The sequence below is a fragment of the Ammodytes marinus genome (genome assembly GCF_949987685.1).
Source record: "Ammodytes marinus genome assembly, chromosome: 17".
NCBI classification, from domain to species: domain Eukaryota; kingdom Metazoa; phylum Chordata; class Actinopteri; order Uranoscopiformes; family Ammodytidae; genus Ammodytes; species Ammodytes marinus.
Window position 1 is genome coordinate 5,415,826 of NC_137221.1, and position 25,208 is coordinate 5,441,033.

General features: G+C 42.5%; 2 protein-coding genes across 6 annotated transcripts in view; both read left to right on the forward strand.

Moving 5' to 3' along the window:
* Nucleotides 1-25,208, forward strand: part of macf1a (microtubule actin crosslinking factor 1a) — a gene marked incomplete at its 5' end in the record, with an annotated part of 251,006 nt that overhangs the window by 152,407 nt on the left and 73,391 nt on the right. For all 5 annotated transcript variants that reach the window (XM_080045300.1, XM_080045302.1, XM_080045301.1 and 2 more), the window contains 18 exons: nucleotides 10,799-10,948; nucleotides 11,284-11,517; nucleotides 12,111-12,275; nucleotides 12,704-12,877; nucleotides 13,206-13,373; nucleotides 14,551-14,742; nucleotides 15,162-15,335; nucleotides 16,210-16,333; nucleotides 16,536-16,735; nucleotides 17,194-17,511; nucleotides 18,136-18,302; nucleotides 20,197-20,353; nucleotides 20,835-20,946; nucleotides 22,060-22,122; nucleotides 22,350-22,588; nucleotides 22,960-23,089; nucleotides 23,999-24,198; nucleotides 24,745-24,972. In XM_080045300.1, coding sequence (XP_079901426.1) covers nucleotides 10,799-10,948; nucleotides 11,284-11,517; nucleotides 12,111-12,275; nucleotides 12,704-12,877; nucleotides 13,206-13,373; nucleotides 14,551-14,742; nucleotides 15,162-15,335; nucleotides 16,210-16,333; nucleotides 16,536-16,735; nucleotides 17,194-17,511; nucleotides 18,136-18,302; nucleotides 20,197-20,353; nucleotides 20,835-20,946; nucleotides 22,060-22,122; nucleotides 22,350-22,588; nucleotides 22,960-23,089; nucleotides 23,999-24,198; nucleotides 24,745-24,972 — 3,195 coding nt within the window. The remainder of the gene's footprint in view (nucleotides 1-10,798; nucleotides 10,949-11,283; nucleotides 11,518-12,110; nucleotides 12,276-12,703; nucleotides 12,878-13,205; nucleotides 13,374-14,550; nucleotides 14,743-15,161; nucleotides 15,336-16,209; nucleotides 16,334-16,535; nucleotides 16,736-17,193; nucleotides 17,512-18,135; nucleotides 18,303-20,196; nucleotides 20,354-20,834; nucleotides 20,947-22,059; nucleotides 22,123-22,349; nucleotides 22,589-22,959; nucleotides 23,090-23,998; nucleotides 24,199-24,744; nucleotides 24,973-25,208) is intronic.
* LOC307264014 (uncharacterized protein) lies at nucleotides 220-10,279 on the forward strand (the record flags this gene model as incomplete). The annotated part of the gene is made up of 7 exons (XM_080045339.1): nucleotides 220-330; nucleotides 852-8,276; nucleotides 8,418-8,573; nucleotides 8,794-9,009; nucleotides 9,120-9,293; nucleotides 9,474-9,647; nucleotides 10,235-10,279. The coding sequence occupies 7 exons, from the start codon at nucleotides 220-222 to the stop codon at nucleotides 10,277-10,279; spliced, it is 8,301 nt and encodes a 2,766-aa protein (XP_079901465.1).

Genomic DNA, 25,208 nt, shown 5'->3' on the forward strand with positions numbered 1-25,208 from the left:
TCATGTGATAGGCTACATGTTACATTGTAAGATAATTATCTGCAATTTATCATGATATCTGTGCATTGTGATACATTTCCATTTAAATAATTTAGCCCACTCATTTCTTAGTGTCTGTTTAAAGGTCTCATAGTTTACATTTATACGCCTATTCCAACTTAATATGTAGCTCAGCAGGAAGATTTAGTGTTAGTGCAGTGTCAGGACTCAGGAGTCAGAATGAAGAGTGGCATGCAGTATGCTAACAACCAGCTTCTCACCTGTCGCGCCTCGCTCTGCCGAGCCATAAACTGGCCCATTAGTGTGTGTTCCACAGGACAAGCCCGTACGGTAAGTAGCGCTCGCTTTATCTCTTACTGTTGCATGCAAGTTTTTTCTGACCTATAGACCTTTTATTCTCCACTTTCTCTTTTCTTATACAAGTCTTTGCTTACCTTTTATCTAGACCTTTTATTCTCCACTTTCTCTTTTCTTATACAAGTCTTTGCTTCCCTTTTATCTAGAGCTTTTTCAGCATTTTTTGTTAGTAGTCACTTTTGCATGCTTAGCGCTTGTTTTAGAATAGCAGTGGTAAGTATTAAAGCGCTTTTTAAAATACGTGAAACAATCAAATTCCTAATACGTACAAATAAGTAACATGCCAACAAATAGTAATTAGAGTTTGTTTTGGTTGTGGGCCTTCCTATTTTTCAGATTCTGCCATCCTTTTCTGTCCATAATGCACTTTAAAAATATAATACAATATGATATCATAGTTAACTAACAACGGGGCTCAAAGTCCCATAACACATTGATCTTAAATGTTACCACAGTGAATAATAACTGGAATTTTGTTCTCCTTATTTTTCTAGAACCAAATTGCCATTGCTGGAGTAATCGATCTGGGAACAGTGGAAACATTCCCAGTGTTCCAAGCGGCTCAGCGTGGTCTCATTGATCAGGACACCTGCCGTGTGCTACTGGAGGCCCAGCTCGTCATGGGCGGGCTCTTCCAGCCTGACTCTCCTCTCAGTCTTTCACTGGAACAAGGACTAGCTCAAGGCCTAATTGACACTCCTACCAGAAAGGCTCTTTCTGAGATAGAGAATGCCTTGCTTTTGACCGACAAAATGAAGTCTACAATTGACCAACAACAAAATGTGTTGCCAGTGGCTAAAGCCATGGAGCTCGGGCTCATCCGAGAGGAGGTGGGACTTCGTATTCTTGAACTCCAGATGAACACTGGAGGCCTGAGATACTCAACGGAAAAAATACTGAGTTTGGAGCAAGCAGAAGACATGAGACTTTTGACTCCCAGAACTTTCACCAAACTCCAGTCAAAGGTTCAACGTAGAGAGCTGATTGATCCAAACACCGCTGAAAAACTAAACCTATATGAGCTGCAACAGCGCTGCGTCCTCGACTCGGGTCTGCTTCTGCTTCCCGTCAAACAGCGACCTGGAGGAACTGTCTGCCTCCAGTCTGGAAGAAAAGTTGGAATCTTTCGTGCCGTCCAGGAAGGCCTTATCGATCGAAAAGTTACTCTCCGACTTCTCGAAGCTCAGCTCTTTGCCGGTGGTATTGCTGACCCACGGTCTGGCCACCGGCTAACAATTTATGAGGCTGTTCGTCATGGCATTATGGATCAGGATCTAGCCTGTGCCTTGTTAGCACGACAGCTGCAACATGGGGGGATTCTGGACCCTTTCAGTGGTGAACGCCTAGATTTGGAAGAGAGTATTCAGAAGGATCTTCTCTCCTCTCGTTTGGCTCTGTTAGTCCTTGAGTCTCTGCGGTCTTTCATGGGAATACTCTGGCCTGAATCTGGAGAACTCCTACCCATTGCAGAAGCTCTTGAACAAGGTGTGATCTCAGGAGATCTGTCTAGGAACATCCTAAGGCAGCGACACGCCATTGGGGCTTTGTACAATCCAGAAACCCTCCAGGTGCTGCCGTTAAACCAGTCTGCTGAAGAGGTCCTCGAGCCTGGTGTAGTCAGTTTTCTCAAAGACATCCAAATCCCAGATGTTCTTTCCAACATGGACCACTTGGGTACTCCTCTAAACCGCTTGAGCTGGGGTTCCACTAGCTCCTCTCAACCTCCATCCTCTCCACTGCCTTCAGCATCTCCCGAAAGCCTTGTCTGGGATCCTTCACCAACACATGAAATGGATCCTGAAGAACAAGCAAAGCACAAGCTGCTTTTTCACCTCATGACTCACAGCTATGCCGATGCTCATTCTGGAAAAAGACTGGTACTCCTAGACCCTGAGTTAGTAGAGTTGGTCAATGCCACTGGACTGGTTGCTGGAGACTCTGTATGCGGTAGTGAAGTTGAAACACAAAGTAGATTTGAACAGGTGAAGTTGGGAATGGGGAGAGAGTTTAGTTTGACGGATACGTGCGTGAGTGACAAACAAGCTAAGGTTGAAGAAGAAAGTTCCAATGTAGAAACGCCAAGCAAGGGATTTGAAATGAACAGTTCAGGCAGTCATGAAGAAAGGTATGGCGCCAGTGAAAACAAATTGCTGCACAAACCATCAGTAACTGTAGATAATGATTCAGCCATTGCAGCTAAAAATGGAATTGGCTTAGACAAAGATGAAAAAGTAAAATCACAAAAGAACAAAAAAGCTAAGTCGAAAAGTTTAATGGCTTCAGCTAGAAAAGAAGAAACAACAAAAGGCCCAGATGAGCTGGTAGAAACCGAATCCAAAACCATGGATAGTGATGCTCAGGATACTAAAAGTACAACCACGACAGTGGATAGAAAAACAGTCATGTCACCACTCAAATCAGAGAGAGATTTGTTGTTACCCGAACCTATCCCAATGTTAGAGAAAACTAATGATGTTAATCTAACACAATCTGATGACAAGAAAGAGAAAAAGGAACCCCAGACTGAATTGGAAAGGGTAAAAGAAAAGGGTCCTATAACAGTGACTGACTCAAAGCATGCTGAACCTCAGATTAAGATCCTTGAATCAAGAGTGGAGAAGGAAGAGGATGAGGAGGAGGCTGAATTGGGGAGGTTAGTTCTGGAGCTTAGACAGGGTGGTCTGATGACAGAAGAAGGAGAAAAGTTGCTCCCAGATGAGGCAGTAGCCCAGGGTGTCCTACCCGGCCACACCGCAGTTAAACTAATGGCTCAGGCAGGTCTGTTTGGGGGTTTCCTAGATGCCAGCAGCGGTGAGTCACTTAGCATGGAAGATGTTTTGCAGGAGGGCTTATTGGATGAAGATCTAATGTGGAGTGTCCTGAAGTCAGATAAAACTCTTTCAGGGGTTGTGGATGTAGAGAAGAAGCAGCTCTGTGGGGTGAGAGAGGCAGCACAGGCAGGGTTAATTGACCCCAACACCGCTGCTCGACTTTTGGAAGCCCAGGTGGTGTCAGGAGGGATTGTTGACCTACGTAGGGATAAGAAAGTCTCTGTCACTCTAGCAGCAAATCTGGGACTGATTGAGGAGGATCAAAGAGAAGAATTGGTGACACTAGAGAAAGCATACAAAGGAAAGGATACAGATTCAGCTACAGCCCTCACTAGAGCCAAATTACAGCTACAGATGGAAGGTGTTATTGACCCAGAAACCAAGTCTCCAGTTCCACTCAGCCAAGCAATTCAGAAAGGCTTAGTTAGCCCTGAGCAGGCTTATCAGGTGTTGGCAAGGCAGGTGGCTGAGGGTGGTGTAATACATCATGCTTCAGGGATGAGGCTGTCAGTTTCTGATGCTGTGGACAGAGAACTAGTGGATCGGTCTATTGCTCCTGGTCTTGAAGAACTGGAGTGGGTCTACCAAGGAAAAGTCAGCCCTTCATCTCACCCAGAAGCGGTTGTTTTACAGGCATCGACAGGTGCCATTTCAGACCCAGATTCAGGAAGTAAACTGACATTGTCAGAGGCAGTATCTAAGGGTCTTTTGGGTGAGGATATTGCCAGTGAGGCCATGGCTTCTTCTACTGTAACACAAGGAGTACTTGACCCCCAAACTTCCCACATTGTGCCTTATTCAGAGCTTGTAAACCAGGGTAAGATAGATATTGAAACAGGTAAGCGCTTCTTAGAAGTGAAACCATTTAGAGGTTTTCAGGATGAGCAAACAGGACAATATTTGACCCTTCCTGAGGCAGTTGCGTCAAGGCAAGTTGACCCAATTCCAGCATTGAGAATGCTCCAAAGCCAGGCAGACAGTGGAGGGATCATTGATATCAGAACCGGAGAAAGACTCCCCCTATCTGAAGCCTGTAGTAGAGGTTTAGTTGGAGACAATATGGTCAGGGAAATAGCCACCAACCAGTTTTTGAAAGGAGGCTTAGTTGATCCTGCCACTGGACAACACGTTTCTAGTCTTGATGATGCCATTGCAAAAGGACTGATCTCCAGTGACGTAGCTTCAGAAATTCAGGAAAATTTGGCTTCTGTGATGATAGAGGGTGATGAAGATAGCTCCACGCCTGTTGCCTCATCAGATGGTACATACAGCCCTGCTGTTATTTCTTCAGTGTCAAGTCCAGACACAAACAATGAAGGGCCCTCAAGCTCTCCACTCTCAAAGAAAAGTGTAGCAATTACACAGAACAAGGCTTTAATTGAGCCGGATGAATCCATAGACCTCTTGCATAAGTTTGCTTCTAATGTTGGGAAAAGAATTCAACAAGCCATAGAAAAGATGGCACCACAGACTGACATAAATACATCAGAGCCTCTTCCTAAGCAGAGGGTTGATGAAAAACTGGAAATAGGTGTGAGTAAGACTGATGATAAACAAAAGGGGAAGTGTAGAGATTCTGATGAAGAATCCATTCAGTCATCTGTCTATGACATTGACTCACAGGAAGAGGTCAGGAAAGGGGCTGCTATTTCAAAGTCACAAGGGGATCCTGGGAAGGTTGGGGAGAAGGAGCGTAGACCCAGCGATGAAAGCACATCCGTGGTTCATCGTGGGTCTCAAGATGGAAACCAGACAGGTTTTGTTGAAACAGAGATCAGAGATGACAGAGAAAGCAAAGAAAGCACTGAACTGTTGAAGTTGCGTGAAAAGGAATGTAGAAAGAGTGATGTGACGGTACATGGAGAGGATGTTGTAATTGAGAAAGGTGAAAGGACGGAGAAAGAGAAACCTTTAGAGATTGAGACAAAATCTAGCAATGACATTGAGAAGTCAGAACAGTTATTGGCCCCTCCATCCAAAGAAACACAAAGCAAAGGCAAGAAAAAGAAGAAGAATAAAAGGAATGGAAAGGGTAAAGATGCAGAAAGTGAAACACATCCATCTCAAATTGATCAATCTGATGCACATATTGAAGGGCACGCTGAGGCTATTGTTGCGGCCACAATTGAGCGGGCATTACAGAATAAATCACAGCTATATGGTCAGAAAGATTCCACTGTGTCTTCAAATGGAGAAAGTGAATCAAAGATTGATGTGAAAACTGAGGCTGAAAATGATTTGGTAAAACAGGGTCAGAATGTAGTTCCAGCCACCATGAAATTCACAGAACATGCTATCAAGCCAGAGAAAGATGGAATAAAAATGAAGTTATCAAAGGATAAAGAAAAGGATGGTAAGAGAGAGGGGATGAAAAGGGAAGAGCAGAAAGAGAATGTTGAAGAGAAGGCTTCTGTCTCCCAGCAACCAGAAAAACCAGTTAGCAGTCAGGAGGCAATGAAAATTAAGGAGAAAGAATTGCCTCAGAAATCTACTTTACCAGACGACGAGAAAGCAGCCTTGATCCTGAAAGCCAGAGAGAGCATTCTTAAAAAGGTGTTTAAAGAAGGAGTGAGTGAAAAACAGGCTGCTGGGGAGCTGAAGGCACTGAGAAAGGATGTGGGGAAAGAGAGTCAAGATACAACTGATCTCAAGTCACACTCTCTGCCAGCTAAGGATGTTGGAACGAAGACTCATGATGTCAAAGATGATACTGTCAAGAGACCCAATGATTCACCAAAAGAGAGTGAGGAAGAGATGACTGTCACAGAAGACCAAATTAAATTGACAGGGTTCAAAGGAGATATGACTGTGGGCAAACCTTCTGTCAAGGAGGACACAGAGACCACACTATTGGAAGCTTCAGCTCCATCAGTACAGCCTAAAGAAACCCAACAAAGTAAACGAAGTAAGAAGAATAAAAAGTCCAAGATTCCCCAAGTGACTGAGAAGTTACAGACTGATGAAAAAGTGGATTCTGAGGTGACAACAGCAACAACTGCCACCAAATCTGCAATACCAAAACCAGGTTTAGATAACTCTGCTTCAACCAGGGAGCAAGGGATGGAAAGACACACTGACGATCAGTCAGCCAGGGGTGTCATCAGACCGTCAGTTGGTGATAAACCAAATGAAGCAGAGACTGTAATTAGTGTTAAAGGAGATGAGACCAGTCAGAAAAGTCCATCATATTTACATCAGTCAGAAGAACCCACATCCCACATTAAGGAACCAAAACAATTGACAGGCATTAGACCGATTTTGACCGAAGAAACCCTTTCTGAACCAAGAGAATCTGGCAAATCCGAACAAGACATCCAACCCACAGCTCAATCTATGACTAAAGACAAAAAATCCAAGATTCCCAAAGTGACGGTCAAAACCGAGACCGATACTGAGAAGTTACCGACTCATGAACAAGTGGATTCTGAGGTGACAACAGCAACAACTGCCACCAAATCTGCAATACCTAAACCAGGTTTGGGTAACTGGGCTTTGACCAAGGAGCAGGGGATGGAAAGAGAGACTGGCGATCAGTCAGCCAGTGATGTCATCAGACCGATGTCCCACATTGAGGAACACAAACAATTGACAGAGATTGCACCGATTGTGACAGAAGAAACCCTTTCTGAACCAAGAGAGGCTGGCAAATCCAAACAAGATATCCAATCCACAGCTCAATCTATGACTAAAGACAAAAAGTCCAAGATTCCCAAAGTGACGGTCAAAACCGAGACCGATACTGAGAAGTTACCGACTGATGAAAAAGTGGATTCTGAGAAGATAACAGCAACAACTGCCACCAAATCTGCAATACCAAAACCAGGTTTGGATAACTCTGCTTCAAACAAGGAGCAAGGGATGGAAAGATACACAAACGATCAGTCAGCCAGTGATGTCATCAGAGCAAATGAAGTAGAGAATGTAATTAGTGTTAAAGGAGATGAGACCAGTCAGAAAAGTCCATCATATTTACATCACTCAGAAGAACCCACATCCCACATTAAGGAACCAAAACAATTGACAGAGGTTTCACCAATTGTGAAAGAAGAATCCCATTCTGAAACAGAAGATGCAGGGAAATCCAAACAAGACATCCAACCCACATCTCAATCTATGACTAAAGACAAAAAGTCCAAGATTCCCAAAGTGACGGTCATAACAGGACCTGATACTGAAAAGTTACCAAATGATGAAAAAGTGGATTCCGAGGTGATACCAGCAACAACTACCACCAAATCTGCAATACCTAAACCAGTGTTAGATAACTCTGCTTTGACTAAGGAGCAAGGCATGGAAAGACACACTGGTGATCAGTCAACTGGTGATGTCATCAGACCGATGTCCCACATTGAGGAACACAAACAATTGACAGAGATTGCACCGATTGTGACAGAAGAAACCCTTTCTGAACCAAGAGAGGCTGGAAAATCCAAACAAGAAATCCAACCCACAGCTCAATCTATGACTAAAAATAAAAAGTCCAAGATTCCCAAAGTGACGGTCATAACAGAATCTGATACTGAGAAGTTACCGACTGATGAAAAAGTGGATTCTGAGGTGACAACAGCAACAACCAGATCTGCAATACCAAAACCAGGTTTAGATAACTCAGCTTTGTCCAAGGAGCAAGGGATGGAAAAACACACTGATGATCAGTCAACTGGTGATGTTATCAGACCAACGTCCGACATTGAGCAACACAAACAATTGACAGAGATTGCACCGATTGTGAAGAAAGAAACACATTCTGATACAAGAGAGGCTGGCAAATCCAAACAAGACATCCAACCTACAGCTCAATCTATGGCTCCTGGAGCAAAACCAGATAAAACGTCTAAGAAAGGCAGAAAGAAGAAAGGGCACAAAGCACCAGAAGTTGGTGGTACCAATGTCCCTGAATCGAAATCTTCAAAAGAGACTCCAGAATCAACCGCCTTGCTGTCTGATGATGCTTCAAATGATTCTGAATCTCCTGGAGTCACTGAGTCTGATACAGCAACTGAGAGTTTGGAAGAAGGAGAGAATGAGTTCAGAGAAGGTCGAGAAATCGTGTCGAATAAACGGGGGACGATGTCCAGGACTGGCAAGGTAAGAAGCAGTATATAATTTGTGAAGGATTCTTTCCTAAGTTTTCTTAGAAGAAAACTATGTACTGCAAATTAACACAGATTGTCATAAGTAATAATAGCATGTCGTTATGTTTTATGGTATTTTTTTCTATTCCTACAGTCATCATTGATTCGTCAGGAATGCTTGGAGCATGACCAACGCATTGTGGCGCTGGTCTCCATGGTGAGACACATCGAGGTCCGACTCAAACAGCAGCAGCAGCAGTCTGTTGGCCGCAGCCTCATTGCCTTGGGTGACATCATCAGACATACTGAGGTAAATGGATATATCCATATGTACTTGATAGAGATATGCTGTTATATTAACATTAGCCACATATACTGTAGGTAGTGTGCCTTTATTGATGCTTAAATTATTTTGTAGCTTCAGTTGTATATTTGGTTCCCATGGTGAGACAAAAATAAGATGATTTAAGGACTAGTCTCACCACACAATGTCCACATGTTTTGTTCTCTTTTCCTAATCTGTCTCTCAGACTCTGGACCTTGAATTGCGGGACTTGGAGCCCGAGATCAACAAGGAAGTGGAGGCTGCTGAACGGCTGTTGAAGCCCCAACCGAAAGATGTTCCTCCGCAGCTCCTATTGGCCCTGGAGAAGGACGAGCGGAGCTTAGCCCGAGGGTATGATGCTGCCAGAGCACTCTCTGAGGGCATTCTACAGAGTCTACGGGACCATAGAGACTCGTATAAGGTAAAATAAGTGTTCGTTTTCCACTGTGTAGATGTTTGAATCTACTATACTAGGACAAGGCTACAATGCCCAACTGCACTATTTAATCACTCTCCACTCTTCTCTCTCAGGAGGCAGTAACAGCCGAGCAGAAGTCCCTGGGAGGACAAGTGGAGAGTCTGCTCTCTTGGTTGAGGGAGACAGAGGCTCAGATGAACGGAGGAATGGCAGGGATGGAAAAAATGAAAAAGACAGAGAAAGATGACAATTGTGATCAGCTCCCACAGCAGCTGCATCTTTGCAAGGCAAGAACAACCTTTTAATCAAGTGAAGTCATTTTGATACATGTTGAATATATATAGTCCATTTGAACACTAACAACTTTATTCCTTAGTGCTATTTAAATGAGGATGATTATGGATCTAATAATTGTTTCACCACTATGTAGGAATAACACTGTCCTCCACTCCTGTCTTTCCTTGAAGGAGCTGCAGTCCTCTCTGACGGCTCGCTCCAATGAGGTCAACAGCGTGGCCTTTGACATCCAAGTCTTCATCTCGGAGCGAGCTCAGGACTTGGCCCCCGAGCAGAGCAGACTGCTCCTGGGTCAGCTGCAGCAGCTCCAAAAGGCCTTCCACCGCACGTCGGGCCGAGCACAGGCCTGGGCCGACGCCCTCTCCGCCCAGAGAGAGAGGGAGACAGAGAGGCAACGCAGGGACAGAGAGAAGGAAGAGGAGCAGGACAGACAGAGGCAGAGGGCGAGGGAGAGAGAGGTTTGGAAAATGACCATCGCGCCGAATTGGTTTGAAACGCTGTGCTATTTCTCACTAATACATTTTAAATTATATTGGCCTTCACATAGTATATTTCACAGCTTTATTTGTCACGCTGTAAGTCATTGCCATGCTTTCCTTCACACATTTTAGTATTCTAATGATAAGCACTCTATATAAAATCTATAGAAATTCTATAAAAATCATATACACTAAAAGCTTGATGTAAACTAGCTAACCTTCACCACAACTTCTAGTGCCAATTTAAAGCATCTCAAATCTATTGTCATCATTTCATACTTTACTAGCCACCCACTGCTGCTAAAGCCTTGCCACTTGACATGGACAGTATCACCACCACCACCACCCTCACACTCACTACAAACTATTTTTGCCTTTTATGCAAGTGTGTTTGCTACTCTGCACGTCTCTATAACATGTGTTTTATTAACCTGTTTGCCTTGCTGTTCCAGATTGCCACTGAAGGAAATCGCTTGTGTCACGGCGGTAACGGCTAGAGATTTGAATGATAGCGGAGAAAAGCCTCGCTGGCTACAATGCTTAACTGTTTTCCCTCTTGTCTCGTCTAAATACAGAGGAGAAGGGGGGAAAACGGCATATAAACAAACATTTGATTTCTCTGTGTTGTTCGTTATTGCTTGACCAACATGATGGTGTGATGATACTATGTGTGTGTGTGTGTGTGTGTGTGTGTGTGTGTGTGTGTGTGTGTCTGCCTGTGTGTGTTAATGTGATCTCTGGACACAATCTGCTCAAAGCTTTGCAAAGTGTACACTACAGAAAAATTCTGTTAAGGGGCATATGTGCATTTAGTGTGCTCCTTATTTAAAAAATATAAAAACTGGTGGTTAAATAAAACAATGGTAACCAAAATGGTTCTATCATGATCCAGTTAAATTGTTCATGATAGAATCTTGTCCACAAATTCATTTCTGTGTCCGTCTTGCTCACATTTTCTTTCTTTGTGTGGTCTTTGCTCTTTTTTTCTTCCTTCTCGCCTCGTTCATTTGTCTTAGGTTGTTCAACAGCAGAAGGTCGAATGCTCCCAGAAACTAGAAGGCCTTTCAATGTGGTTGGCCGGAGCTGCCAGCCTGTTAGCCAATCAGAAAGCCGGAGCAGAGTCAGGTGACGTGGACGTGCTGCAAGAGAGGCAGAAAAAGCTAAAGGTATAGAACTGAGATATGCACTCCATCTTGAATCTGATGACTACATACACTGAATAATAGGAATAACACATAAATGAATGTCTGCATTTTGTGTGTTTATACAGAATGTACATGTACATTCAGAACACTACTATTATTTGTATCAACTCATATTACCATTGTCACTGACTACATTTACTTGATGGCTTATAAGATTTAATTTGTCCACCTGAAGCCGTGGTCACCAAGGCAATCTAGAGTTTAAGATATTCTAATATATTATTTTGATGAACATTGTCTTCAACATACTTCTTTGACCAAATCAAACCTGTTATACTTTTTTTTTAACTCTTCAGGAAGTCCAGAAGGAGCTGCAGACCAAGCGTGAGGGCATAGCTGAGGCCATCCGCTCTGTGGAGGAGCTGCTAGCCGAGAGAGGAGACAGTCTGAGTCCAGAGGAGAGGCAGAAACTCCAGGGGGCGCTCACCACACTGAAGGAGCAGTACAGCGCCCTCACAGACTCAGCTAACACATCACTGTCAGAGGTGGACACGGCCATCAACGCCACTGTACAACAGAACACACAAAGGGTAAGGCAATGGCGCGTGTGTGTGTGTGTGTGTGTGATATTTAGGGAGATTTACAGTGTTACGACAGCAAAAGGGACAATGTAGCAGAGTGCAGGCATACTAAAATAGTAAACAAAGTAACAATTCATTTAAAAAATAAACAAGTAACAGGTGTATACAATTAAGTAAACCAATGATAAGAGATAATTAATAAATATAAAAATACACAGGAGTATTGCACTAGGTGAACACTGAACAGTGATGTTGTACAGGAGGTTTAACAGTGTTTTTGAAATGGTGAACAGTTAGATTTGGTGTCTGTGTTCACTAGGAACAGTGCTGGTTGTACAGTCTGGATAGATACACAGATGTTTAGATGCACATATTGCACAACATATGTTTTATTGGTCGACCAACTGAAATGACAGTATTTTTGCGGGGGTTTGACAGATATTCCTAAAACCTTTCATATACATATTAGCATTGAGTTAACCCCCCAAATAACATAGTTACAAGGATTTAGTGGATTTGGGTTGCCAGGGCATTTAACATGTAGGTTTTTTGTATTCATCCTTTTTTTCCACTTTTCCCCTTTTCTCTCTCTCTCTCTCCAGGCGAAGGCAGAGGAGGAGCTTCAGGAGACCAAGGGCCAGATCGACTCTCTGCTGAATGACTTGTCTTCTCTGAACCAACCAGCTGTGAGAGGAGCCGTGTCTGTGGGCAGTGACGTCACTGATGCACCACAGGGCGCTGTCATGTCACACACAGAGATGCTGCAGGTAAGAATCTCTAATCTATTATGTGTATATAGTCTTACAATCTGAAGCTAATACATCTGGCCACTACATGCATTTCCTGCACCAATGCTCCACCCAGTGTTTGAACACAAAACGGAACAATACATGCATATGTCTCCAGTGTATTATATAAATATAAAAAGAAAAAAAATACATTATTTCTACAATTTTATATGTAGCTCATTTTGATCTAAACAACTTCCAATATTACCTTTTTTCTTTTTATTATTGTTTTAATTTCATTTTTTAACAACAACAAACAAAAGGAACAAGTGTATATGTTGTTCATTGTCTGATTTATGAGACATCTCCTTCCCAAAAACATGAGGAGAAGCCATCCTTAAAGACCTTTACATAGTACCAGTACATATGACCAAGTTGTAACGTGTAACCTTTGCCCTCTCTGCTAGGCTGAGCTCCAGCAGCTTCAGGCTCAGCAGGCTCAGCTTCTTCAGATCAGCGGGTCTAGTCGCTCGCTGCTGGACCAGCCCGACTCCACCGTCCCCCCCGAGGAGAAGCAGCGTCTACGGGCCGCTCTGGACCAGCTGCAGGCCCAGCACCAGGACAAGCTGCAGAGCTGCCAGGTACTCAGCAACATATATACTCATGTTGTGTGTTTTACATCTACAACAAGGCAATACGTATACAGCCGCTCTATCTACTGTAATTGCATGTTACGAATGACACTCTGATTAATTTTTATTTATTTATTGGCCCAGACAGCTTTACATTATTGATTTGGAATAAATTAGTAGCCATTTTTTTTAAGGTGATTTAATACAAGAAACCACAAAGTGATACAAGACATAGACATGGAAATAGAAATGGAGACAACAACACAAAAACAGACACATGCAGTATATATTGTATTTATCGTTAACTCATTACTACTGCTGTCACTATTTCTTGTAGGACCGTCTGAGGAAGTCTGAGGCTCTGCAGGATGAGCTGACCAAGTTCCTCCAGGAGCATGGAGGTCTGGTGTCCTGGCTGCAGCAGAGTGAACAGGAGCTGCGCTGTCTGGGGGAGGGAGAGACCGACGCACAGGGGCTGAAGGGCCGGCTGGACGAGCACAGAAAGGTACAATAAATACACACCCTTGTACAAAATTGAAATCTCTTTATGCAATTATTATAATTTTTTTTTTCACATATATTTAAATGTTGCTTCTGTTCATTTATTCACAAACTCAAGACAATCGCAAACATTTGTGTGCGAGTTTAATTTTCCAATAGCACAGAGAGGTACAATAAATACACCTTAATGACATAATTGAAATCTTTTTATGCAATTTTTATTTTTATTTATTTTTATTTTTTTTTTATATTTAAACCAGGCTTCTGTCCATTAACTCACAAACTCAAGACAATTACAAACATTTGTGTGCCAGTTTAATTTTCCCATATAACAGGCATATTGCATATTCTCCACAAGAGGGACCTGTTCACCAAGTATTTCACAAAACCTTTGATAGTTGTCTGAAAGTGAGAGCAGCAGATACATTATGTATATGTTGATATTGCCACCAACAGACAAAGAAATAAAGTCTGGTTACAAAATCCAAAGAAATTTGGAGCACACCCCTTCTTCAAAGTTTAAAATGTTGCTGTAAAACCACGAACATGATCAAAATATGCCGGGTTGGAAACTTCACAACATTTAAAAAGGACTTTCTTTGATTGCACTTTACTTGCGTGTTGGCAGGTTGCACTGTAACTCCTGGTCTGATTATGTGGCTCTTCTGTAAGGATTATATTGGCTGAGTCTGGAGTCAGGCGCTTTCAAGTCATTTTTTCCTTTAGAAATATCACTCGGTGAATCTTGGCTCCTTCAAGCTGAAACAGAACACATACTGCCCAACTCTGTTTTTTTTAACCTTGTAATTATCCATGGGAGACTGATTCTCCACGCTTAGTTTCCATCCAGAGCTGCCCTGACATGCCCCTATTTACACAATCACACATTCTCATCTACCACTGAAACAGTTTGGGGTCATTTTCTTGTTAAGAGTCCTTTGATGTCACATTTCCAATGCTTCTCTCTCATACATTTTTTCCCAACCAATCTGGATTCTTGAACTAGCGACCTCATGTTCATGATCAAGCTTTCCATAACCACTCTCACACAATGTTTTTGTAAAAAAAATAATAATAAAAAAATACATCTGAATTTTCTTTCATTGCGATTAACATATTGTACATATGTGAATATCTGTATGTTCCCCACAGCTGACCTGTAACTGTCTGTGTATTTCCAGCTGGCAGAGGATGTGATTTGTCACAAGGCGGACCTGCGCTTCGTGTCCATCTCCGGTCAGAAGGTTCTGGACTCAGTTCAAGGCGCCCTGGAGCAGGTCGGTGGATCCGACCCGGCTATGAACAGCACCAAGCAGATGGTAACTGATCAACTGCAGGATGCTAACCACCGATACACAACACTACACACCAAGGTGAGCCATACTGCAATACATCCTAAACATGTGTATCAACTTATTAGTACTTTGATCTACAGTTAAAGGTGCAGTCAGCGATTCTGGAGAATGCTTGTTGTCAAAATCACTTTTTTGTCTAAATCAATGAATATTTCCTTATGATCCCCTACCGCTGTACTATCTGTCTGCACTGAAAAAAATATGCAGTGTTAATACACAGCCTAGGCTCTGTAAACGGGCATATTGCCAGCTACGGTGGCCTTTTGTTTACAGACCAGTTTACAGAGCCTAGGCTGTGTATTAACACTAGATTTTTCAGCTATGGACAGGTTCACTGATTTTGACAAAGGGATTTTGACAACAAGCATTTCTGTAGAATCGCTAACTCCACCGTTGAAACTCCAAATGCATTGACGTTCTTTGGTTGTTGTGTGCAGTCGAGCGAGTTGGGCGGCCGCCTGTCGGGCCTGTTGGAGCGATACCAGCAGTACCAGGATGAGGTGGTGTCGCTCCACTCCTGGCTCAGCACTCAGGAACAGAACCAGAGCACAGCCAAGCCCAGCGGGGAGACGGACACACACAACCTGCAGGACTCACTAAGACAAGCACAGGTGAAGCACATTATATGAACCTAACATAAACACAATAGAATAGAATAGAATAGAATAGAATAGAATAGAATAGAATAGAAAGATTTAATTGTCGTTATACACAGTAGTACAATGAGATTCAAAGTGCACACAGTTATCACAATATAAAGGTTTAGATACACACCAAAGAACCACAGACAACATAAAAACATTTGAAGTGAAGTGCAGATAAAGAGCATTGGAAGAGTTTAGAAAAATATTGTCGGTCAGGTTGAAACAAGCTCAGTAAAAGTGTTTGAGTGAAATTCAAACCCTGATTTTCCTTTTCTTAATTAAAAGGAAATATGATTTAAATGTTTATGTTATTCTCATCATCCTCCGAAGATCTTTAGAGTTTAATGAAATCTCAAGTTAAGAGGTTTTAAAATAAAAAACCAAAGTAGGATTAATATTTTGTACTACCTTGTCGTTTGCCGTATGCCTTCAATATAAACCTGTCAAAGTCAGAAGTCATATTTTCCAGCCCGCCACATCAAAACTATTATTAATTCAGCCAAGAAATTAATTCCTGGAAGAGGATTAGAATACTAAAATGGAAATGAAGTGGGAACCTTGGCTTTGTTTTTTTAAATTTCCTCCGACAGCTTTAGAATGAATTATTTGGGGCGCTCCAGTGGCGTAGTGGTTAGACTGTGTACCATATTAGCTCCGGCCTTTGTTGCAGTGGTTGCGGGTTCAAATCCGACCCGTGGACCTTTACTGCAGGTCATCCCCCCTCTCTCTCTGTCTCCCCATTTCAACTCTGTACTGTCTAATACAGCTTGAAAATGCCCCAAAAAAAAATTAAAAAAATAGAATCAATGATTTGAGCGTTGGTGTGTCTCTCTGTCCTCAGCTGCTGCAGGACGAGCTGGCAGAGCGCTCTGTGCAGCTGGAGAAGGTGAAGAGAGCCGGCAGAGACCTGGTCTCCACTGACGAGGCTCCTTCACTCAAAGCTGTGGACATCCTCTGTGCTGCAGGTAAAACTGAACCCACTCACTCTGTCCGCTCTGTCTCAACCACTTTCCTGTGTCAAAAAAAAACATTGGTAACACTTTACAATAAGGTACACTAAAAAGAGTAGCTACTGTTTCAAAAAGAGTAGTTACTGCTATACTGTTAACTTTGACCAATCAGAAATCATATACCCCAGCTTTAATTTTCCCCCCTTCTTCTGTTCAGATGGCTTGGAGAAGAGGTTTGGTTCCCTCTCTGCGTGTGTGAGTGAGCGGGCCGAGCAGCTGCAGACGGCGGTGGCTCAGTCGGTCAGTGTTCAGGAGGGTCTGAAGGGTCTGCTCAGCTGGCTGGACAAACTGGTGCTGAATCCTGCACCGGTAGAGCCCACTGCACAGGCTGTACAGGACGCACTGACACAGAACCAGGTCGGTAACACCCAGAGGATCTCTTTACAAAGTGTGAAGATCTTTAAAAAAAAAATGTTTTGCACATGCCAGATAACAAAGCGAAACCGGTTTAGTTGATATACTGTAAGTGCTTTGGGAGTTGAAATGAGTTTTTCAGAGTTTTGGAAAAAAAACTAATGTTGAGATAATGGCCGTTAAAAGATGGTTGGATAGGAGAAATATACAGACGCAAACAGACAAAGTTTACTCAAATAAACAATTGAATGTACATTTTGGACCATTGATTTATACTAGTAGGAAAAGACGAAGATGTTATGAAAGTTAAATGGCCAAAAAATCTCAAAATTGTCCAGTGTTTGAGAAAAAATTTAATTTGTTACCTGTCGTGTCTCGCCTTAGAATCAAAACATTACAGAAAATTACATTCTGAGTCAGAATTTCTTAAACCCAACTTCTCCTCTTCTTCTTTCCACCAGAAACTTCGCCAGGAGCTTCTGTCCCGACAGGGCAGTGTAGAGGCAACGCGGGACTCTGTCTCCAAACTGCTGCAGAGCTCCGAGGCCTCCACAGCCTCTGGTCTTCAGGGCGCGTTAGACCAGCTGACGCAGCGCTACACAGCGGCCCAGGCCAGCCAGACAGAGAGGGAGGCCGAGTTTAAAGGACTGTTACCTCGGCTGGAGAGCTACGAGCGTTTAGGGGTGGACCTAAAAGTCTTCTCCCAGAGCAGACTGAAGGCCCTCAGCCCCGTGGGACAGCCCGACCGCAGCGTGGACGACTACAGGCAGACTATCGAGGTCAGGACATGTTCACACATTTCATAATAGTGATATAATATTCATAAACACCAACTGCATCTAGATGGTGCGACTTGGACACATCCTCAGTGATGAAAGACATTAAAGTTCATTTGTGTTGTTACACTGTTGTCATGGTGTAGTGTCCAAAAACCCTTTATATATTTCTAAAAGTGCCATGTGCGAATCTTCTCTTTTCAGCCTCTGTCTGAAATGCACCATTTTAGAGCCTGTCTCTTTAAGCCCCACCTACCAAAAAGCCCAGTCTTCTCTGATTGGCCCAGAATGTAACTGCTGGTTAGATTCAGGTGTATCTGGGTGTGTGGTTTATCACAGGTGGTGGTGATGCTAAGTTAGGTTGGTAATGAGGGGGCGTGTCTTCTCCCCTTATGATGTCATAAAGGGAGAGAAATCTAGCTGGGGTTTTTGAACACAGGTTTCAGAAAAGTGGATGTGGAGAAAAAGGGAGTATTGTTTTTTCTCATACTTTTGGAGTCTCTAGTGACTCTTAAGTCCATATTAATGGTCTAAAACCATAGTTGACCTTTAAGGATATCTGTGTTACCGATAGTTATATCTGTTGGTCCCTTCAACACTTTTGTCCTGTGCGTTTTTTTTTCTCAGGAGGTCCGGTCCGAGCTGGAGCAGGAAGCCGGCCAGCTGAAATCTTTCTGCAACCTCGGCAACGGGCTCAGCCAATCAAAAGCTTTCAATAACACTCAAAGCTTATTGGATAACGTCAAAGGAGTGTCCGATGAGTTCACCCAACTGGAAGCAAATGTCAACCAAAGGTAAAAATGTTAACAGATAACACGTAAGAAGTGCTTTCTTTTTAAGTTACACAGACTTTAATGTGAAGCTTTAGCAATTAATCTTAAACTCACTTAAATTAAAAAAAAAGTGTTAAAATGGGAGTAATGTGAATCATCATCTTAGAAATTTTCATCATCATGTCAACTGCACAGTTTACCAGCAGTTACACGAGGGGGAACCAAATACAAAGATCAGGAATCTGTCAGTCGTTTAGCTGATAACGTTCAATGTTTTCTGACGATGGCCGGGTGTGAGTTGGCCCTGACAACATTCCCTATAACCTTCAAAGATAGACGGAGGATTTGTGATCTGATTTGATGTGATAGAACCTACAGTGACTGGCTCTGCAGAACACACTATGCTTCTGGCATTTCCAAAATTTGCTTTCTAAATCTGTAGCCTTCATGGATCACCAGTTGCTATGCCGACCCTGTCTGACGTGGTATCATTGAGCGGGCCGCACTTGACGCCTTGTCAGAAAGGGGGCTGGGGAATTTAAAAATACTCATCAGTCTGGTGCAGATTTATTGGATTATACGGTTTACTGCCTGTCACATAAAACATCAGCTGTGTTATGAAAGAAACATATTTAGAATTTGTCCAGGATAAGATATTTTTAATTTAAACATGGATGTGTAAGGTTGTTCTTTACATGACGACCCTGTTGCTGAGAAAACATACACTGCACATGATGTAGGGGTTTATTTACTTTGTCACACGATGTTTCAAAGCAGTTTGTGTGTGTGTGTGTGTGTGTGTGTGTGTGTGTGTGTGTGTGTGTGTGTGTGTGTGTGTGTGTGTGTGTGTGTGTGTGTGTGTGTGTGTGTGTGTGTGTGTGTGTGTGTGTGTGTGTGTGTGTGTGTGTGTGTGTGTGTGTGTGTGTGTGTGTGTGTGTGTGTGTGTGTGTTTGTGGCCACTCTGAGCTGATGAGAAGGCCTCAGTGTGCTAATATAAGCAGAGAGTGGACACGGCTCATTGTCCGTCCTATAAACGTCCCTCTCGGATGACTCCCGGCCCCGCGTCCCCAGGGGGAGAAAATAGCAGCTTGATAATGATACTGCCCCATGCCAGACAGATTCACACAACTTGTTTTGTCTACGGCCACTCAGCACTTTTCCTGCTATCATCCATGGCTAGAGGCTAGAGGCACATCACATACACAGAGACGGAGCTGTGTCAAGGCTTTGTTAATGTGGACTAGTGTGAATAATCCCTGTCAATAGAGCCTTGATTTAGACAGTAGGCTTTAGTGTAAATACAGCTTAAAGCGATTCTGGAGAATGTTTGTTGTCATTTTTTTTTTGTCAAAATCAGTGAATATCTCCTCACGATCCGCTACCTATGTGTGTGCGCTGACAAAAAATATCCAGTGTTAAACCACAGCCTAGGCTCTGTAAACACTTTGTTTACATACCCCTTTACAGAGCCTAGGAGTCGTGAGGAGATATTCACTGATCTTTTTGACAAAAATTATTCTGAATAAGCCTTGGCCAGAATGGCTGACTCCACCTTTAAGTCTTCTTTCTCTTTTTTGTCTCTCTCCCTGTGGTCCAATCCCCATACTTCCCTACTATTTAGTATGCCAGAAAAAGATTTAGAATATCCCAATACATGCACGTCAATTGTAGTATGCTGAAAATACATAAAAGCCCCACTAACTCCATTAGCATTTTGGAGAATTCGTCTAATTTATTGACATTTCTCGACATAATGAGAAAAATAGTCTTCCTTATCTGATATTTTTTCTCTCTTGGGGCCCTTAAACTCTTCTGCACCTTAGTATGTAGTGTAGTAAAAAGAAAAAGTATGTGATTCGGAACGCAGGGTATATCTTTGTTCCTCCTTTTCTAAACCCTCTCCTCTGTCTGTCAGGTTCAGTGCCATCGCGGCCTGTGAGCAGCGGTTGCTCCAGTTCCGCGGTCTCTCTGGTTCTCTGCTCCGATGGCTCCAGACAGCGCAGGACCAACTGCCCGCCAAAGAGGCAAACCTCAACACAGAGGGCCTGCAGAGAAGAGTACAGCAGCTCAAGGTGTGTGTGTGTGTGTGTGTGTGTGTGTGACTGTGTGTGTGTGACTGTGTGTGTGTGACTGTGTGTGTGTGTGACTGTCTGTGTCTGTGTCTGTCTGCATATGCAAACTCTGAAGCAACAGTTTTTATGTAAACCAAATGAAATAAATTTGGAGAGCATGCTTTTTCTATCAGGTGACGACATCATCATGTACTCTTAAAGCTCAATGACTCAGTAAACATGCATTAAATATTTTATTTTATTTTATTTTATTTTATTTTATTTTATTTTATTTTATTTTATTTTATTTTATTTTATTTTATTTTATTTTATTTTATTTTATTTTATTTTATTTTATTTTATTTTATTTTATTTTATTTTATTTTATTTTATTTTATTTTATTTTATTTTATTTTATTTTATTTTATTTTATTTTATTTTATTTTATTTTATTTTATTTTATTTTATTTATTTTTTTATTTTATTTTAACTTTTCCTCCAGGACTTGGTGACTGACTGGGAGTCTCAGGGATCCAGAGTTCAGGAGCTGAACAAGACGGGCTCAGAGCTGGAGTCGCTCATCATCGACATCACCACGCCAACCACCAAAACTGGTAAGGACAAGAGTAGAGACACAAATACCAAACATATCAAATCTACTTCAGTTGGGGGGCGCCCTTAGCTCAGTTGGTAGGGCCCAGCAGCAGACCCGGGTTCGATTCCCGCCCGCGGTCGTTCTCTGCATGTCACTCCCCTCTCTTCCCCATTTCACCTCTGTCTCTCTGCACTATCAATAAAGCATAAAAATGCCCAAAAAAAATCTTAGAAAAAAAAAAAAATATCTACTTCAGTTGGAATGGCTTGTTTTCCCCATTTACAGCATTTCTGTAAATAGGAAGCAGTAAATAAAATGGCCATGGTGGAAGGAGGCTTAATGGTACAGAACACAATAAATAAATTCACTTTTGTAATCAATTCTGTTGAAGTCATTTGTTTTGGTGCAGCTCACCGGTGATGGCAGTTTACATAATGTCACAGAAATTAGGATGTGCATCAGACATACAAAGCATCTTCGTCTTGTAACCTGCGTGTGGTAAAATGTTCCAGGGGTCAGAAAGAGGGGAGATCTTACAATTAAATACCAGAAAATGACCACAAACTAAGAATCCTAAGAGGTATTACATCATTGGATGAACATCTGTCTTCAGTTTTCTCTTACTCTCTTAACGATGGACCCACTCTGATCGAAGTATTTTGACTCCAGAATGAGTCATTCTTATATACAAACTTCATTAAAGTTCATAACATATTTGTGGGTTGCTAGGATTGAATCAGAAAGCAAACCATAGCAATGATTGACATTTTACATACAACACAAATGAGTATTTATTTTTCTTCTTTGACACATCCATTAAACGTCTTTATGTGAAAACCATGGGTATATATTATCCTCCATATCGTTCTCATTTCTGTCGTCTGTTTCCACGGCTTTTGTGTAACGTCCTCTCCTGCCGAGCTCCGTGTGCGCTCAAGTATTTGTGAGTTGGTGCTGAGACTTTCTTGTGCTGTTTTCGGAACTTGTATCAGGACTTTAATTGTGTCAACAACAAATCTAAATGTTGATTCATCATCACTGGACCTGTGGTGTGTTTGTGACCGTGCTTACATGAGTGTGTGTTGCAGTGCCAGCATCTCAAGTCAGCTGTGTGTGTGTGTCTCTCTCCCAGGTGCGCCTCAAATCAACGGCTCCGCAGCTCCCGGCAGTGTCAATGGCATTCACACCTGTAAAGGTGAGCTCTCTCCCTCTGGCTCTCTGTCTCTCTGTCTCTCTCTCACTCTCTGTCTCTCTTTCACTCTCTCTCTCTTTCACTCTCTCTCCCTCCCTCTCTCTCTCTCTCTCTCTCTCTCTCCCTCTCTCGTTTCTTTTTCCCCCTATAGTCTCTCTGTTATCTCTTATCCATCTTGCAAAATTCAAAGCCTTCCTTCTCCTCCTGTCTGTTGTTGTGTTGGCCGTCAGACCTGACAGAGCTCCAGGTTGCCGTGTCTGATGTGAACGGTTGCTATGAGGCCTTGGGCGGGGAGCTGAGGGAGCGTCTGGGGGGGCAGCAGGCTTCACTGGAGCTCAGGCAGACGGCCAGGCAGAGCACGGAGGAGCTGAAGAGCTGGCTGACTGACAGAGAGCAGAGCCTGAAGCAGGGACAGACCGCCTCTCCATCCAGGCCTGAAGCTGTCAGGGCCCAGGCACAGGAGAACAAGGTAAAGTACTGGGTCCTTCTATAGTGCATGTTCTACTGTGACCCTTTTAACTAGAATGTTGTATCCAATGGGTGTCATCAAGCGACGCTCCCTAGCTTGTTCATTCAGAATATGCTGATTGACATGTAAACAGGAATATCCTCGTAGCTGCTGCACAATGCAAACACCTTATTTGGATTATTGTCTTGGAGTATGGGTCTTAATTGGTCTTAATTGGAATATGTTGTGTGTGTAAATGTCTTATCTGCTCATATTCTGCTAAATTCAAAGAATTTTCATATTTGATTGATCTATTTCACTGTGTACTTGTGTTGATGAAAAGTCCTATTATTGAAGTCCTACATCCTGGTGGTCTGGTCTGTCTTCTCCAGGCCCTGCTGTCGGAGCTCGCTGAGCATTCTGGGAAAGTGGAGGAACTGAAGAACACGCTGAGGAAACTCATCGCTGACAATCCTGATTCTCCTGAAGCCGACAGCTGGCGGCAGCAGCTGCAAGAGATAGGTGAGCACACGCAGATTAGGAAAAATACATGAAAAAATATGACTAGATGATAGGTCAGCGATTTTACAGAGTATGATAGATAAGAGCTTGTCGGTTTCAGCTAACACAGTTTTTCCAAGGCAAAAACAAGAACTAGAATTAGGTTTGTAACTATATGTTAATAGATAATGGTCACAAGATAACTGCTGCGGGATATATGGTACTGTGCTGTATGTGGAACAAATGTAATATATATTTTCTTATGTATAGTAAGTGTCATGTTGCTCATGTCAACAACAAAACATGAGAATAATATAGGAAGGGGGGAGGGGAGGGGGCTTAGATTTTTACTGTGGTGTGAAAACTGGTTTAAAAAAAGTGGCCTGGTGCCTCCAGAATTTGTAATATTTTTTCTAAGGAACTGAGATCAGTATTATCCAGGGAGAGAGTGGGTAGTGTTCCTGTCAAAGCTATTTGTTCACTTTCATACTTGATATTTTTACCAGTGCCTGCTGCTATGAGTTAACCAAGACAGAAATATTTTAGGTGAAATCCAAGAAGGAGGCCTTTTATGTGTTATATTTCATGATTGCCTTTTTCAAAGCCATTTGGACTGAATGCTCACTCTGCAGTCTGCCCAGAACATGAGTCAGAGCGGGAGAAAAGACAGTCTTATTGTTCGTTTGATTTAATCCCCATCACTGAATATAATTGGATTTGTACACTGTACTATATTAGCACTCTAAATGCTATACGACTAAATAAAAAAAGTGATCCCCCAAGAACGAAAATACACAGAAAACATGAATGTACAGTAATTGTTAAACAGCTCCTTTTTTTGTCAGTTTCAGGTTTAAATGTATAAACCAACTCAACTATTGCATATTATTAGGTGTTGATGTTCTACGTTATCTTGTTATTCCCCTCCAGAGTCGCGATGGCAGACGGCCAATCAGACTGCGTCAGAGAGGCAGGCGGAGCTGGAGACCTGTGCTGATAGGCTGGGCAGCTTCGCCTCAGCAGCCAATCAGCTCGGCCCGTGGCTCAGGGAGAAGGAGCTGATGATGAGTGTGTTGGGTCCGCTCAGCATCGACCCAAACATGCTCAACACACAGAAACAACAAGTACAGGTGTGTGATGGAAGACGCAATCACTGAGACAATTTTTTTCACTACTTTCAACCAAAAATATCAAGTTCTAAGCCATACTGTACATCAACTAAACTTTCCATAATCATGATGTTAGCACTATGGAGGTTATAACAGAAGAATTTGTTCATATGTTGTTAATTGTCTGATTTATGATAGGCCTACATTTTGTTCATAAAAACATGCACATGCAAAAATGCATTTTAAAGACCTGTACATAATATCTTTTGATTTCTAAAAAATGGAAAAAGGGCTGAATCCAAAATCTGCATTTTTTTCTTCTTCAAACGTTTAAAAAAGTTAAATAATAATTGTTTTAATGTAAGTAATCAACTTAATTTAGCAAACTTAAAGGTGAAAGGAGGAACTTTTTAATGTTTCTCCCGATGATGTTAAATGACATGTACGGTAACCGTGATTCAGACCATCAGTGCAAAGAATGCTATTTTCATTTAGTAGAGTACGTTTAAGAAGACATACACATCATGATCAGATCACTAAATAATGTCTCTCTGTTCTTTCTCTTAGTTCATGCTGCGTGAGTTTGAGACGCGGCGTCCGCAATACGAGCAGCTGACCCAGGCTGCAGGGGGGATCCTGTCCCAAACCGGAGACTCCTCCCAGGACCCCAAAGACCTGGCCGAGGTCCGGGCTGAACTGGGCTCCGTGTCCCAGCAGTGGGAGGGGCTAACAGACCGACTGACTCAGAGGTCCAACAACATCGACCAGGCTCAAGGAACCAGCGAACGCTACCAGGTATGAAGAGCTACAGTATGTCATGGTGGTGTGTGTTCATGGTATTCCTTACCCCTGAGGTTTAAACAGTTTTTATCATCTTTGGTGTATGCATTACAACAAGTATATAGTAGTACAGAAAGCAAAAACAAAAAGTCAGCAAAGCTCAACATTACATAACCGATGAAAAAGGGAAGCTGAAGGTGATATTTGTGTTGGGTTAAGGTGCATTTTTTGGGGGTGTGGCTTAATTTTTA